The 16566-nt window shown below is 46.3% G+C and overlaps 5 protein-coding genes across 5 annotated transcripts; 2 read left to right on the top strand and 3 right to left on the bottom strand.

The window, feature by feature from the left end:
• Positions 1-250: 250 nt before the first annotated feature.
• Positions 251-1612, bottom strand: POJ06DRAFT_280868 (uncharacterized protein; the record flags this gene model as incomplete). The annotated part of the gene is made up of 5 exons (XM_056189909.1): positions 251-386; positions 422-881; positions 937-1323; positions 1358-1456; positions 1492-1612. The coding sequence occupies 5 exons, from the start codon at positions 1610-1612 to the stop codon at positions 251-253; spliced, it is 1203 nt and encodes a 400-aa protein (XP_056044292.1).
• Positions 1613-5901: 4289 nt separating this feature from the next.
• On the bottom strand, positions 5902-7089 carry POJ06DRAFT_237011 (protein kinase; the record flags this gene model as incomplete). The annotated part of the gene is made up of 3 exons (XM_056185933.1): positions 5902-6331; positions 6494-6749; positions 6801-7089. 3 exons carry the CDS (start codon positions 7087-7089, stop codon positions 5902-5904), a joined length of 975 nt encoding a protein of 324 aa, XP_056044291.1.
• A 168-nt stretch (positions 7090-7257) lies between these two features.
• POJ06DRAFT_267009 (uncharacterized protein) lies at positions 7258-7733 on the top strand (the record flags this gene model as incomplete). Its single annotated transcript, XM_056189202.1, has 3 exons — positions 7258-7352; positions 7464-7549; positions 7615-7733. 3 exons carry the CDS (start codon positions 7258-7260, stop codon positions 7731-7733), a joined length of 300 nt encoding a protein of 99 aa, XP_056044290.1.
• A 1286-nt stretch (positions 7734-9019) lies between these two features.
• Positions 9020-11708, top strand: POJ06DRAFT_82790 (catalase-like domain-containing protein). The gene is made up of 3 exons (XM_056191622.1): positions 9020-9333; positions 9394-9706; positions 9758-11708. Exons 1-3 carry the CDS (start codon positions 9100-9102, stop codon positions 11443-11445), a joined length of 2235 nt encoding a protein of 744 aa, XP_056044289.1. The 5' UTR covers positions 9020-9099; the 3' UTR covers positions 11446-11708.
• A 2108-nt stretch (positions 11709-13816) lies between these two features.
• On the bottom strand, positions 13817-15418 carry POJ06DRAFT_274617 (uncharacterized protein; the record flags this gene model as incomplete). Its single annotated transcript, XM_056189625.1, has 2 exons — positions 13817-14164; positions 14657-15418. The coding sequence occupies 2 exons, from the start codon at positions 15416-15418 to the stop codon at positions 13817-13819; spliced, it is 1110 nt and encodes a 369-aa protein (XP_056044288.1).
• Positions 15419-16566: the final 1148 nt, after the last annotated feature.

Here is a 16566-nt window from a genome sequence, read left to right as displayed (position 1 = left end):
TGGACGTCGGGCTGCGAAACCAAGAATAGAAACAAAAACTGCGAAATCAAAAATAGAAACATTATTATACGCGCGATCAAAAAATAGAAACATTATTACGTGCGAAACCGAAAATAACCGAAAATAGAAGCATTGGGTCTGGGGCGGTGGCGCAGCCAGGCCAAGACGTCAGGGCACTCAGGAGCGGCGGCGCCGTGGTCCTGACAGATGTACTCTGGAGCGGACCAATCCACTAATATAAACTAGGACATCAAGTCGAGGCTTGATGAATCGTGAGCCATAATCCTTCTTGAGGATCCTCCAATGACTTTGCAATCGCATTGTAGTGCGCGAAATTGGTATGATTGCATTGAAGCCGGGCCTGCCGCAAAGTGATGCAATTTCCCCTCGCGAACCAAAATTCCTAAAGCCTGGTCGATACCAATTACTCCAGAAATACCTGAACATCCTAGGCTGATTAATCGACTTGCAATATTCTAGCATCTCTCTGATAGAGCTACTATGAATCTCTTCATATGATTGAAACTGAAGTGAGTCGGGAGGGGTCGAGCCATCAGTATCAAAGACCGGCTTCGGCAATAAAGGGTGTCTAAGTAGATGCCGTTTAATCATGGCGCGTATTGTTCGTGCTTGGTCCCGGGTACGTGGTGGTGTCTGGCCATCAGATAAGATCCACTCTGCCTCATCCGACAAATAATAAAGATAAGGAGGAAGAGTTATCAATCTGATATAATTTCTTGCCTTATCATTTGAATCAAAACCTTTGGTAGGCAATTTACCTGTAATATACTGGTCAATTGCTCGGAGACTGTGCCATAGGCAAAGATGATGGTTATAACCGACGTTGTCTCTGTTAAATGCTATGCTTGCAGCTGTCACCTCTACCGACAATATCAATTGGATCCCAAAATACAGATGTTGAATTAAATAAATTACCTGCAAAGTCCTTATCTGTATGAACAACCGTCGGTTTTAAGCCAGATGCCCTTAATGCAGTTAACCAAGTTGTCAATCGACTTCCCCTCTTACCTTCTTCTCGGATACCACGCGTGTCTAAAAGATAGGAAAGAGGAAGCGAGACCAGATCGAGCTCCGTAAGAACGCAGTAGAGCTCATATCCGTGCTTGTTGGTACCAAAAGTCGAATCAATGAATATTTCTGTCATTTTCGAACGGTTATACTTCACCTTATCGTTGAAACAAGGAGTTGTGAATGCCAATGAACCGCCAGGTTCTTGAACGCCTTCAATTAGAAAATAGCCCTCTTGTTCTTCCACCAGCATCTGCGCGGATCTAAAATCATCCCTTGGATCCCTCTCCCATTCTCTTCTTGTAAGTGACATCCAGATATTATACACTTGCTGGCGGGTAATTGTATGTAAGTCTCATTGCGATTAAATTCTGATATATCAATCGGGGAGGGACTAGTTTGTGCGCTTTGATATATTTCTGCACCTCTTCAGTACATGGAATTTCGGTGTCTCGACGTGACCCTTATGGTCATAAAGTATTGTCAATGACAAATTTGATTTAGAAAAGTTAATACGGAGTTCTCCGTGGCAATCAAAAAATTCCTTCGTCTCTATAGGCTTTGTGTCAGTAAGGTTCAGCATAATTGCGTTATCGAGGTCCTGGAACCTTTGACTCTACAGGTTTAGTTAGCAATGTCTATCAACGTTTTATCACAATATCTATAGACATACTTGCGTTGGCCCGGCAGTTTTTACAGCTCTTGACAGATTTGACCCGTTTCCGGGCGGATAGACTATATCTTAAAAGGTTTCAGTTCTGCCCACCACCATTTAGTAGTTTAACTGCATCCATGCTACGTTTGTAGTTTAGGACTTGGCTGCGGATTGCCCATTGTTGCATACACTCACGTTATTACCATGCCCAGGGTCATTAACTCGGCCACTGACTCCTTTCAAAGCCAGCATGGTAGTGACGTCTTTATGGTGTTCCCGCAATTTGATGGTGTCGCACATCGTACGCTCTGTACATTGTACTAGCGGATGCTTTCACATCCACTATCCTGACCCTTTTAAGGGTCAGGTCATAGTTACTCCCGCCGTTTACCCGCGCTTGGTTGAATTTCTTCACTTTGACATTCAGCATTTGTCAGACCCTTTCTTTCGATTTGGGTTTCGACTATATCTTAAGCGCATGTATTGTTCCTTGCAGATAGTGATCATGCCCACAATGAAATCATTGTCATTTTACACACTAACTACCAATCACATACACCCATCCCCATTTAGTCTGTGAACTGCGTCCATGCTACATCTGTAGTTTAGGATTTGGCTGCGGATCACCCAATCTCCAAGACTTATTACCATCCAATGGCCATTACACCATCTGCTGCACACTCGCTTTCACGGTGCCGCGGTATCTTGAAGCTCTAAGGGACTCCCCGCAATTTGAGGATGTCGCTGTGCTTTCACACAACTAGGCGGCCATTACTGGCTACCTGTGCCCTGAAGAGGTCACTACTTAATTTAGTAGCTGCAACCTATTAAAGTTGAGCACTGGGCAGAAATCACATTGCGCGTCAACATCACTTTCTGGGTCAGGGTCAGGGTTTGGGTCAACGATACGTAAAAAACTTGTCCGTTTGCAGAGAATTGGGGTGAAAGTAGAAAGCACAGCGTAAACGACTTCATATTGCTCACGGAGTGCTCCAAGAAAATATTCTAAAGTACAGTCGTTATCCTCCCTTCCGCCGAATCGTACGATGAACACCATGATCTTGGCTTTCTGTTTGTCAATAGAAATAAGTGCCACGATGATCTTCGTAGGGGTGTTAACGAATAACGAATATATTCGAATTATTCGAATTATTCGTAATTCGAATACGAATAATTCAATTATTCTTGCTTACTAATGCGAATACGAATAAAATGTGTTTATTCGCAAATTATTCGTAATATTCGTAAATGTTTCGCTCGTTTGAGGTAACAGCAATTTTACACGACATATACTTCATAAAATCACGGCTTCCCTGCCCGGTCCCTCTTGTACACTGCTCGCAACAACATCAATCTTCTCATTGTCTCAGCACTCAATGAATGCCTCCGTAGACCTAGAAGATCTCTTCCCGTATTAAAGAGTCTTTCGACAGCCACCTCAGAGGCAGGAATTGCCAAATAATCCCTTGCTGCGGCTGCCATTCTAGGGAATTCATCCTGATTCATTCGCCACCATTCAAAAAGCCAACCTCTTTCCATGGTCACTCCGTCGTTGACCACAACTACCTCATTGTCGAAATACCGGTCAATATCAGATACACGGCGTTGTCGCCGTTGCAATTTCTGCAGAACTCGCGCTTCAATACTGTACCCTGTGACTATTTTTTCGTCTGCAGAAACCGACACAGGGTCTGTTGTTAGCGGGTACTGTCGATGTAGAACCTCCTTCAGATGAGTAATGACTTTCGCGGCAGTTGATTTTCCAAGTTCTTTCTCCAAAAGTAGAGCTTTGAAGCGTGGATCAAGGACGAGAGCTATATAATATGCGTCTACCCCATCCATACAGTTATAGTACTTTTGGTACTTTTTTAAGCCTGCCTTGACAGCATGGGCAATATCAACATCAAGTTCAGAAAATTCTCCCTCCATGGAAGCAGCATCATTGAGCATATCGTGCAATTCATAGTAGATTGGGATCGCGAGGCTGATCTGAGGTTCTCTCTTGGATACGGTAAAAGTAAATTCTTCGAATTTTTGCAGAATAGTCTCGACTTGTTGCAAACGATGCCAATCTTGGGCACTAAAAGGAGGAAGATATTGCTGCTGTGCAACCCACCTTCTTATTTGTTGCTTTGCTTCGATGGCGTCCCGGAGCATTCTATGGGTGGAATTCCATCTGGTATCCACGTCATATTCGATGAATTTAGATTTCAATCCGTTTGCTTTGCACATAACCTTCCACTGTTCCTTTCGTTGTGGCGTGCGGGCTATCCAAAGAGCCATGATCCGAAGTCTAGACAATGCCGAATGCGAGTCAATATCCAGGTTTTGATTTGTTTGCAGGAGATCGCAAGCATCGACTGCCGATTTGCGATCTCCTGATCTCAAGGCAGATAGAATATCGCTGACGATGAGATTCAGCACATGTGCCAGACACCTGACATAGCTATCAGTCCCTTGAAAGCGAAATTCCTCAGGACGCCCAGTTGTATCATCTGTTAAGAGCTGTTCCTGTAACAAGTATAGGTCAGACACCAGTGTTTGGTTATTTGATGCGTTATCCGCCGTAATAGTGAGAAGCTTGCGCTCAATTCCGAGCTCGACCAAGGTCTTATGCAACATATCGGCCATGTTTTCCCCGGTGTGTGCTCCAGATATTTCTGCAAACTCAAGAACTTGTTCCCGATATTGAAAATCAGCCGTCATCCAATGTCCGATCACACCTAACATAGCCTTCGAGTTTTTGCTGGTCCAAACATCCAGCGACAATGCAATACTCTGACACGTTAGCGCCAAGTCATCAACCAATTGAGCCCGACATAAATTGAATTCCGCATCAATTCGACTAGCTGCAGTCTGCCGGCAACGGAATGGAAGTGAAACACCTATATCGTTGAATATTTGTTGGAATGACGATGATTCAATTGCCAGGAACGCCATATCATCCGTGACCATCCAACGTACCAAATTCTGCTCTAATCTTTTCGCTACATCATCCTTAAAACTCTTCTTGAACATCGTAGTAAGCGATTGCTGCTTCGGTTCCCCTTCATCCCGTCCATGGCCATCACCGCCATTCAATGGGATGCCATGCTTGCCAAGGTGAAGTTTCATGTTGCTGGTGGAAGTTGCTCGGGCGGAATCCGTCGTCTTCCAAGCACACATTTTGCATCGAATCTCACGATCCACGATTGGTCCCTTCTTGCCTCGCTTCGGATACCATAACTTTCCCGGAAGCTCAGAGACGCTGAAGTTTGACCACAGTGAGAGATTCTGGTTCTTGTCGAGATGTGCTGACGACTCACCCGAGACACCAGAAGATTCTGGCAGTTCTTCTACCGACGAAGTCTCTTCGTGACAGGTGTCAGACGTCTGAGAGTCGGTTGGAGCAGGAAATTGATATCCACTGACTAGCCGAATTATTAGCTGTAAGTGGCTCAACGCCTTCAGTTGATAAATTCAATCGCAACTTCTTAACGATCCGGTCTTCAGGACCTGCCTCTTCGTCACTGCCGTCATTAAGGAGGTGATAGTCAATTCTCTCGGACTGACGAAAACGGCTAGACATGATAAGGGACAACTCGTCCTCGTCCATTCCGCTGATGGTGGAGATCTCACGACCGCTGTCAGACATTTTGCTGTAGATACGTATAGATTAGTTACAAAGGAATTGAAGAATATTGGTAGAATAGAACGCGCCGTTGTGTAAGAGACGCGTTTAGTTACTACGCGTCGTGTTCAACTAAAATAAAGTTTACACATAGGGTTAGGGTCATTTCATTACGAATAAACTGCGGATAATATTCGCTATTCGTATTCGACGGTTCAAGCCTTATTCGTTACGAATAAAAGAAATTTTACGAATACGAATATCGAATACGAATAACGAAATATTTTATTCGTTAACACCCCTAGATCTTCGAGCTTAGACTTCAATACTGCGTACATGTCAGCCATGCATGGAATAACAACGCGGCGGCTCATGCGGCGTGCTATGAGTGGCCGCTATGAGTGGATTTCAAAGTAGTCCGATACAAATGAGCAGAATCTTCAAAACACCGTTGTCTAAAATTTCAGCCCCAGCCTGGTCAGGGTTAGGCCATAGGACTTTTTGTAGACAAAAATATGCTAAATGACACGTATCTGACAAGCCGTGGGGTATCATAGCCCAATATGGCGTCGCCCAAACCCTCAATCCTTAAGAATGTATCGGTGCTTTATTTGGCCAACCCGTTGGATCCACTGATCGCGGCGGAGTCGGCAAATGACATGGTAAACCATGCATCTTTTAGGATTTCTGAGGGAGTTAGACGCTGCTCTGGGTTGTACCTTAGCATTTTGCGCAAGAGGTCCTCGAAAACTTCCACTTCCTCCTCCGTGAGCCTCACCCCTGGATGCTCGAGGATAGAATCTCTGACAGGCTCAGTACGAACATTGTTGGTGCTCACGATGTTCGTCTCATCTGTGATCGATTCATTGTCTGCTGAGCCTATATCCTTGAGCTGTTCAATAAGCGGATGCTCGGTCAGCATACGAGTATTATTCGGCCTATAATTTTTCGGTTTTCCACCCTCGTCGAAGTAGACATCGTGCTTCTCCCAAGAACTCCACCACGGCTCTGGGAGTTTGCCTAGAGGTTTGTACCATCTGCCGAATCACATCATGTGGGCCGCCAAGAAATGTTTCAAACAGTTGACATCCGGCGCGAATCTCGAATATCGTGCAGCCTAATGCCCAGATATCCGACCAAACACTTGCGTGCCCTTCGATATAGAGCTCTGGTGCGCAGTAGGACACCGTGTATCCTACTTCGTTCTGTGGAGGCGGTGAGTGAAAGATTGGCCGAAGTCGACCAGTAGAATCTTCTTAGTAAAACATTTCGATTCAAGGCTTGACAGATTAGCAGGCTCAACCAGATACTCCGGCGCAGACACCATGTTGTTGAGTTCTCCTGACCAAAGTCGGACTTCGTCAGTTACGGGGAAACCGAGTAGTTCGTAAACATCTTGATCCGACCACAAGTCGGCATGTGCAAGTTGGATCAGAACATTCAAGGTATTAAGATCTAATGCCGCATCAGCGCAAGGTCAATGCAAACGGCTAGAATATACAATACCTCCGTGTGCGACTCCTGCAGAGTGCAGGTATCCTACTACTAGTGTCACCTGTTTGGCGAATTTTCGAGCTAGAGATCCACGCAGCCTGCGGCTACCAGCTCGTCGACCTGGACTGTAACATATCTGGGCAATATCAGGACCGGCGAACAGAGACACCAGACATGTATGGAAGCCATTGGGACCTCCGATTGTAAAATCGTCGGAAACCCTAACCCTGACCTCCTTCTTTCCTGAAAACAGTTTCGGGGAGATTTGCCTTGTGGCACGCTCTGTCAACAAAATTGTCATACCGTCGCGTTTCAGACAGCCGTTCCAACCTATAAATGTCGGCCCTAAGCTGTTCTAGTCTAGCTCCAACTTTCTATATCGTCTCATTTATAGATTATCGTAATTGATATTTCACAGTCATATCATTATGTCCCGACAAACTATGATGCCTGTAACAGTAATCTGGAAATGGCTAAGCCAAAGGACAAAGGCTTTGTCGATTTCTGTGAGAACACAGTTATATCGGTTGCGCAGACTCTTGACAAGGATCAAGCTATCATTCGGTACGGTCCATGAGAAAATACCCAATCCTAGCATGTCTTAACAAGCCCATTTATCACTTTCTCTATTTCTTCACCACTTCCGATGCAGCCTCAACTAATCAACCTCGTTAGTGCACCTGCACTCCCGCATAAGTCTACTAAGGTCGCCGGTCAGTATGTTAAAGACAAAAATCATCTAACAGCCGACTTGATTGACAGTACGTACATACTATACTCATGATCACTCTATTTCTAGCATGTGCTGACACCGCTGTCCGTTAAGGTACGACTGGCGATGGCTTTGCCGCACACATTTATGTCGATGACGACAACACCAGGATGTTGGATCAGACTGAACATAGTCCAAATCCGACGATTTGGCAATTGAAGAAGAAATATTGAACTATCTTCGACAACCGGGGTATTATAATCAAGATTTATATTTTGTTAGGAGCAGTTGCTGTATAGAGAGAGGGTTGCAATTCTTTAGCGACTGGGTGAGGCCGGTTCTTATAAAACCTAACGTTTCGCCCGGAGAAGGCTACCCAGCTGCTAGCAAGCAGAAATTATTTTTGTATGCGGTCGTCGTGGCGTCGTGGTCAGGGACTCAGGGTTGGCTCAGGCGACCCTAACCTTGGTCGGTCGGTGGTGGCCTGTCGGTTCCTTGATTGGCCCTTACCCTAGCGGTTGTCGGTCCGTGGTCGTCGTATGTCGGTCGCGCCAAAGTGCCGTTTGCAGTTGGCAGATATGCTCAGCGAAAGTGCGCTTACATTCTGCCACGCCTCTGCAGTAGTGTGTAGTCGGTCACTGTGTCGCTTTCACGCCATAACCAATAGATATAAATATATCATTCGGACCGGCTGAATTTTCTGATTGATTCCGACCCTACCATTTTATGAATTTCACCAACCCCAATTTTTGGCGATGGTTTTTTGCTACTTACCCGACGTACCTCGGGGGCTTGTCGGTCCTTGGTTAGTATGGAGAACCACGAGCCTGAACCAACACCGGGGCCCTAACCCAGGGCAATGCGGCGCGTTTGTTAGGGGATGTCTTGTCTGTCGGTCATGGTTCAGGGCCCTGAACTGAAGTGCGCGTCGTGTGAAGTGCACGCCGAACTCGGCCAGCGGGGAATTTTACAAAATTAGATTCCGTCTGTCGGGATTTCTTGATGTTCCTACCGAAATTGTCATCTAGGTTGCTATTGAATTCAGATTGGTGAACTGATGGGTGCAGAGGCATAGGTAATGCGGTCCTCCGCATTTCGTAGCCACGTCTTGGGAGCGCGGGGCCCTAGGGAACGAACAGAAGTTCCTGTAGCACCACGCCTGCTCAGTTATGCCATTACCCTTCAATGTGCAGCTGTCATGCGCAGCATGCAACTTCCCTTGGGGATAGCCTTAAGCACCCTGACCCGAGTACTTGGCAGTGGTATGAATACCCTAACCTGATTTCTTATATGTGCAGGGTAAGGGTAATAGGCTAACGTCGCAGCCAAACTAGCTGTCGATCCTGTCGATCCTGTCGATCCCTGTTTTCTGTAAGGAACGAGGTGATGTTTCTAAACGTCATCCTTACGTCGACACTGTCCTCTATATTCCAACATGAACTCCAGAGTTATATCAATCCACCACTCGGACGAGCCAATTCGTACTGTTTTGCTATTGTATATAAATTGACGGAATATCTCAATTGAGTGAATTCAATCCTCTCATCGCCTCATTAGTCCGTTCATATACCAGGACTATATCTGATCATTTGACATACAATGGCGACAACAGTGGCTGGTGGCCTTCAAAAGGTCGAAAGTGCAGTCAAAGCTGCCACCACTGGTAATAAGAAGGCAGCTGATATCGCGCGTGACACTGTGGATGTGCAGCAGGGCAAATTTATTACCGCCGATTATGGTGTGCCGGTTCACAATACAGACAACTGGCTGAGAGTTGTGGACGGACAACACAGCGGTCCTTCATTGCTGGAAGATCAAATTGCTCGTGAAAAGGTTTGCGAGTCTAATGTTCTGTCCCAGTAACCATAGCCTGTTCTAACCTATCGTCATCAGATTCATCGTTTCGATCATGAACGCATTCCCGAGCGAGTCGTTCATGCGCGAGGCACAGGAGCGTTCGGTAACTTCAGGCTGAAAGAGAGCGCTGCCGATGTAACTAGTGCTGGAGTCCTCACTGATATCTCGCGAAACACCCCCGTGTTCATTCGATTCTCCACAGTCCAGGGTAGCAGAGGCAGTGCCGATACTGTTCGAGACGTTCGTGGATTTGCTGTGAAGTTCTATACGGATGAGGGTAACTGGGATATTGTCGGGAACAACATTCCCGTCTTCTTCATTCAGGACTCTATCAAGTTTCCTGACTTTGGTATGTTCCGTATCGCAGTTCAACTACTTGAGCACTGCTGATCTGGTCCAGTTCACGCTGTGAAACCGGAACCCCATAATGAAGTCCCCCAAGGCCAGACAGCTCACAACAACTTCTGGGACTTTGCCTTCCTGCATTCGGAAGCTACCCACATGTTCATGTGGGTCATGTCTGACCGCGCAATTCCCCGATCATTCCGTATGATGCAGGGTTTTGGCGTCAACACATACAGCCTAGTCAACAAGGACGGCAAGCGACACTTCGTCAAGTTTCACTTTATTCCTCACTTGGGCGTCCACTCGCTCGTCTGGGATGAGGCCTTGAAGCTGGCCGGGCAGGACCCCGACTTCCACCGAAAGGACCTTATGGAAGCCATTGACAACAAGGCTTACCCCAAGTGGGACTTTGCAATCCAGACGATCCCGGAAGAGAAGCAAGACGACTTTGAATTCGACGTCCTCGACGCTACCAAGATTTGGCCGGAGGAGTTGGTGCCTCTGCGAGTAATTGGAGAACTGGAGCTTAACCGCAATGTCGACGAGTTCTTCCCGCAGACTGAACAAGTCGCCTTCTGTACCAGCCACATCGTGCCTGGTATCGATTTCTCCGACGACCCTCTTCTGCAGGGCCGCAACTTCTCCTACTTCGATACTCAAATTTCGCGACTTGGTATCAACTGGGAAGAATTGCCGATTAACCGCCCAGTCTGCCCAATGATGAACCACAACCGAGATGGTGCGATGAAGCATCGCATTACCAAAGGTATTGTCAACTACTGGCCCAACCGACTTGATGCATGTCCTCCGGTCAAGATTGAGCAGGGTGGCTTCACCTCCTATCCTCAGAAGGTGGCTGGTATTAAGAACCGCGCCTTAAGCCCGAAGTTCCGTGAACATCACAGCCAAGCGCAGTTGTTCTACAATTCTCTTTCGGAGCATGAGAAGGCTCATGTCGCCAAGGCACTCAGCTTTGAACTGGATCACTGCGATGATCCTATTGTTTACCAGCGTATGGCTCTGCGCTTGGCTGAGATTGATCTTCCTCTTGCACAACAGGTGGCGACCATGGTGGGCGCTCCCACTCCGGAGAAGGCTGGGATGCAGAACCACGGCAAGAAGACAGGAGGGGTATCTCAGCTGGACTTTGCACCAAAGGAGCCAACGATCGCGTCGCGACGTATTGCAATCATCATCGGCGACGGCTTCGACCCCGTTGCCTTTGCTGGCATCATGGGCGCTGTCACGGGTGCTGGTGCACTTCCAGTTGTCATTGGCACACGACGCCAGCCAATATTCGCGGACGGCGAGGACAAGTCGTCCAGCAAGGGAGCGACTCCCGACCACCAATACGATAGCATGCGCTCGACAATGTTTGACGCGACCTTCATCCCTGGCGGTCCTCATGTGCAGACGTTGTCCAAGAACGGACAGATTCGGCACTGGATTGCTGAATCCTTCGGTCATCTGAAGGCTATTGGTGCAACAGGCGAGGCAGTCGGATTGGTCCAGCAAGTCCTGGCCGGTGTCGACCTTCAATTCGCTATGACCGCTAGCGCAGGTGTTATGGAATCTTACGGAGTGGTGACCTCTGCTGGTCCCCAAAAGCCAAAGAGCTTCAAGGAAGGATTTCAGATCCTGAAGGACTCGACAGATTTTGTCGGCAAGTTCTTCTTCGAGATTTCCAAGCACCGAAACTATAAGCGGGAACTTGATGGGTTGGCGGCCACAGTTGCATTTTAGTCGCGCAGATAGTCCACATATACCCATGTCATCTGTGTATTTCTATCTATATTGCACGCGGTATATAAGGAGAAGGTTATTTCTCCCCAGCTCCGACAACTCCTCAGCTGAGAAATCTTGACCATAATTTCCAAAGAAGTTAAGGAGCTAGCGGAGGGAGTGGCCACCTCGTCGGGCAAATTGAGCTTGAACCTTCTTTATCCCCTGGGTTTTCAACGCACACCTTCCATTTTCAGTCCTCACATTTTAGAGGGTATCATCATCTATCATTTCTAGTAGGGGTATCTTATCTAGGGTATTGCTCATCATCGGTGTTGCAGGGAGGTGGGACGGGATGGGACGGATCTTGGCTGGACTTCGATTCTCAATTCTTACCTGTGTCTCTCTCTTAGCGTGTCATTATAACCAGAATCGAGTCAAATAAATGTCATCACTCTTTTGCACATACTGTACCGTTTATTAGTAGTAGTAGTACCCAGACATAGTCGTCAAACGTAAGAGGAATAATACAAGACCCTCGTTCGATCTATCTATCAATCCACCCAAGGCTTGTGATTTGTTTATCTATTATGTACAGGGAATCAAAATCTAGGTTGATCACATTAGTGGATTTATGCATGTGATCCCAAAGTATTGAATAAGAGCTATTGGATGGTAATGACCTCTGAACAGGTATGAAACAGATAACACAGAAAACATGGGAAGATAACTCGAACAAGACACAAAGCCTTTGAGGAGATGTGAAAAAAGAAGAAAAATGCACATCAAATGTAGGAATTCCATCGACAATCAAAGTTCGCCACATCACTAACCGCTGCTTCGTTTGTCGTTAAAGTCTTTAATGTGGAAGTAGGTACGGCCGCGTATATCCCATGGCACGATATATAAAGTGGATTGGGTCGCGTGTTAGGCGGTATGATAGCGAGAACCACGTGAAGGATAGGTTAGGGTTATTGATGAAATCGGATTGTCGCGCTTAAACGTGATCGGCAAGCGAATGGATCGTCCCAGCGAGAGGATCGGTCGAAATTCCATACAAAGTAGCGATTTTTAAACCTCTAAAACTTGACGAACTCTTTCTTAATTACGCTCAATTTAGAAAATAGAGTAGCTAGATATCGACGACTTACATCATCGCTTTGAAAAACGATTGATGTTTATATTGCTGATTATATTTACTGATAAACCCCTGAAACCCTTTAGCCGTAATTTAAGATACCTGCTTAATTAATAAGATTATTTTTAAAAAAGAGGCTTGATAATGATTTATAGTCCATTATTTATAAAATTTTTTTAGGTAAGAACTGCTAGCGTGGCTAATATATAGATGTTTAAAATTCGCTACTTTGTATGGAATTTCGACCGATCCGCTCCTTGGGACGATCCACATAGTTATGTCACGTGATAAATTACGAGTAACGAATAATTATTCGTATTCGCAGTCTACTCTGCGAATAATTATTCTGCACACTTTAATCTTGCGAATACAAATAACGAATATTGCTGAAATCTGCGAATATTCGTATTCGCAACAGCCGTATGTCAGGATGACCTATAGTTTCCTTAAGTTCATTCTAACAAGTCATTGCAAGGTCTGATTGATGCGGTGATGAAATCTTTCCAGAAGCCAACCATGCTCACCGTCTTCGACACCTCTGCGAAAATTTCAAAAAGGTGGCCAAGAACATTGAAATTGCAAAACTACTCTGGAAAACTGCATCTAGAGTTGGAATTGGTGATCAGGGTAAGTAATATGATACACGAATGTAGTTTAGCGCAGATTTAAATGTCAAAATGTGTTTGCATTGCTCTAAATCTCACACTGTTGAGTGCACAAAAACCTGACTCGACGAAGGCGGGTACGGTGGGTACGCCGGCCAGTGGTATTTTGGACTTTTTGAAAAGTTTCAGTGGTATTTGGGACTTTTACCATTTAATTTAGGGCCCAAGATAAAGCTCTCTGCCTCGCCCGCGACCTCTGCCTCTACCCCTCCCGCGTTCAATGCCTACATCAGTATGAAGTTGTCGCTCGACAACCTCAAACCCAGACGGCACTCGACGAGTTGACCGGTCGGTCATCTGTTGCCCGGTCCCTGGACGACCTCGAGGTCGTATTCTTTCCGGATTTTGGACCCAAAGTCGATAATCTACCAGCTGCAGATCTCCGTGTTCAAGGTACCACTGCGAATTGAAGCGTTCGGGCTCCAGAGAACCGCCCTCGGCAAGGATAGGCTGAATTGTATGAGCACATGGGATTCCTGTTGTTCTAGTGAAGACGCCTGTACAAGGACGGAGAGCGCTTGTTGGAGTTAGGTTGCAATGCTGCGTATGAGCCAACAGCTTATCTAGTGCGTATGGGGATATAATCCCATTACAAGCAGCAAAAGAGTTGCCGACTATGACGATGCTGACGGGTATTCTTGGCACGTTCCACCTCCACGCTATATTCATGTTGTTGATCTTTGAAGATCAAGCTGAATGTATCCACAACGTCTTTGAGATCACCAACAGAGTGGTGCAGCTGAGATTTTAAGGAGCTATGAACTGCCTCTCCGCGGGAAGTAACAATTGTGCCAAAGTGAAGCGCATTGTTGGTCCAATACCGTACGAATTTCTCCTTCTTTGGAAGCAGCTCATCTGACAGGTAATCCATAAACTGCGGCTTAGATTCATAGCGGTTTCGGAGCTCAGTCCAGGCTTGGTTGAATGACTCCCGTGTCTGAGCGTTAACAAATGGATACCAAAATTTAAGAACTCATCCCATTGTTCACCGACGTGCTCCGTAGCCTGCTTTCGTGATAGGGGAGGTCGGACAATAAGAGCATCAGCTCTAAATATCTGCTTGGCATGAAGTTGAACATTCTTTGTAATGTGCCAAAGACAGAGAAGGTGGTTAGTAAAAGGATAGAAAGACCAAATTGCCTTCTGCAAGGCTTCGTCACCGTCAGTTACAATTGTAACTGGTGGAAGCAGGCTCAATCGGCCATAAATGCCTCCTAGGTGCTCAAACACCCACAGAATCGAATCCTCCCCTTCGTCGCTAAGAAAGCAACTGCCAACCGTAAAAGTGCGATTTGTAGAGTCATGCCAACGATATTAAACAACGGGAGGCGAAACCGGTTGGTCTTATAGGTGCTATCCATAATGAGGACCTGAGAATGCCAGCGAAGCATCTCAATTGATGATTTGTGCATAAACAGCAGTCGATAACCCGTTGATTCTCGTCGCGTTTGTTGAAAGAGATATAGTCCGAGTCCTCGTCAAGTTGGAATAGTAAAGCTTGTATAGGAGACAGCCCAGCGAGCTCCTTTCGCTTGATATCGGCCCGGAGATTATGGATATCTCGTCGCGTAACAGAGGTACTCGGATCTAATTGGCGAAGCGTTCGGACAGTCTCTCTAGCTCGAATCCCCGCTCTCACCTGCGTGTAGACTATATCGTAAACCCCGCCTCTTCGAATATCGTCACGTCGGTGAACTGGGTGCGCGTAGTCGTGGATTGACGCGTCGTGATTGTGCCCACTGTCTCGAACCTTAACTTCCCAGGTCCCATTTGATTCTGTCACAACAACAGAGAACGGACAATTGGTTTTACAGGAGCCAGTTAAATGACGTTGTCGAGTAGATTCATCACGATGTCTGCTCTTGTACTGCCCCCCGCGATCACACTGTAAGAAGACCTTGGAGATATCTCCGTTCTTTCGTGCCTTGCTTCTCTGAGTCCGTATCGCGTATCCGTGCATCCTTGCCCAAAACTGTATCGATTTCTTGGCGGTATCAACGTCAGGATAGACAGTCTCAGGAGGAGGTGGCATAGAGGTGGCAGGGGTCCCAGGACCGTCATCGTCAAACCCTTCCCACTCCTCCATCTCTTCGTCTTCGTCGACGTCGCTGAATTCGTCGTTTACGTCGAAATATTGTTCCGATAGATCATTGTCGCTAGAAGGGGACCCAGACCATCCGTCAGGCGACATCTCCAAGGAATCCATGAAGAGCCTAGGAAGTCGGAAAACAACAAGTGGTCTTAAGAGACGCGAAAGACGCGTTTAGCACCGGGTGTCATGTTTGTTGACGCCACGTGATTAACTTCCTGAGCCTAATACTTACCGCGTGGTCGCCATTCAAAAGTTGGGTTGGTGCGAGCCCCTCGCGTTTGACAGGAGGACCCTGAGGAAGGTTTCCCGCAGAGCCCCCCGCCCTCCCCCCGCCCTCTGTTCACTTAAGTTTAGCTTTTAACTTTTAGACGTGTTCTGAATAAATGGAGATAAAATAGACTGAACAGTCATACACTCATAAACTGCAATACTTAACATGCAGATGATTCTATACAATTACATCTAACCTCACTCATCACTGGACGGTGCGATTCATAACCAGACGACACTCTCATTCCGGCAGACTTGGCGCGCGGAGATAGGGCGGATTCCTGAGCAACACTCCACAAACTTTGCCAGTAACTATCCAACACCAGTCATAATAATTCCGCCCAACCGATCACTGTAGGGCTGCACACGAATAAAGATCTTGCTTATTCGTATTCGACTCTTTTTAACTCATATTCGTATTCGACCATTGGTTTGGGAGGTCTTATTCGTAGTTTTACTCTTGGTGGAGAAAACACTATGATGAATATCCGCGAATGACAGCGGCCGCCAGAGATTATTTATAGGGGTGGACACGAATACAATTTTCTCTATTCGCATTCGCATTCGCAATTCGCATTTTATGCGAATATTATTCGTATATTCGCAGGGTTGTCTACACACTAGTGAATTATTGAAGCCCTTGAAGCCCCTAAACCCAAAAGTGAGTTTCCGCGAATGGCGGCGGCAGCTAGAGACTATCTGGCGATTCCTGCTTCAGAAGTAGCAGTTGAGAGATTGTTCAACAGCGACATGGATCTGCTGGGCCTACGTAGACACTCCCTCAGTGCAGACAGCATGAGGAAGCTAAAGTTGTTAAGGGATATGTATGCCAACGACGAAGTCTGAATTCTAGTTCAATGCATTTAATATGTGCGAATATTGCGAATAATTACGAATAAATTTTTTTATTCGCATTCGCATTCGTAAGCATGAAAAATTCAAATATTCGCAAACGAATTGCGAATATTCGTACGAAT

Source organism: Lipomyces tetrasporus (assembly GCF_029532465.1).
Source record: "Lipomyces tetrasporus strain NRRL Y-64009 chromosome Unknown POJ06scaffold_4, whole genome shotgun sequence".
Lineage (NCBI taxonomy): Eukaryota > Fungi > Ascomycota > Lipomycetes > Lipomycetales > Lipomycetaceae > Lipomyces > Lipomyces tetrasporus.
The sequence above is the reverse complement of the archived record's forward strand: the minus strand, read 5'-3'. Positions and strand labels throughout refer to the sequence as shown.

Excerpts from the sequence above, each read along its gene's own strand:
- POJ06DRAFT_82790 (XM_056191622.1), top strand. The coding sequence starts at position 9,100 with ATGGCGACAACAGTGGCTGGTGGCCTTCAAAAGGTCGAAAGTGCAGTC. Across the intron at positions 9,334-9,393 it reads ATCAAATTGCTCGTGAAAAG|ATTCATCGTTTCGATCATGA; the intron begins GTTTGCGAGTCT and ends TATCGTCATCAG. Across the intron at positions 9,707-9,757 it reads TATCAAGTTTCCTGACTTTG|TTCACGCTGTGAAACCGGAA; the intron begins GTATGTTCCGTA and ends GATCTGGTCCAG.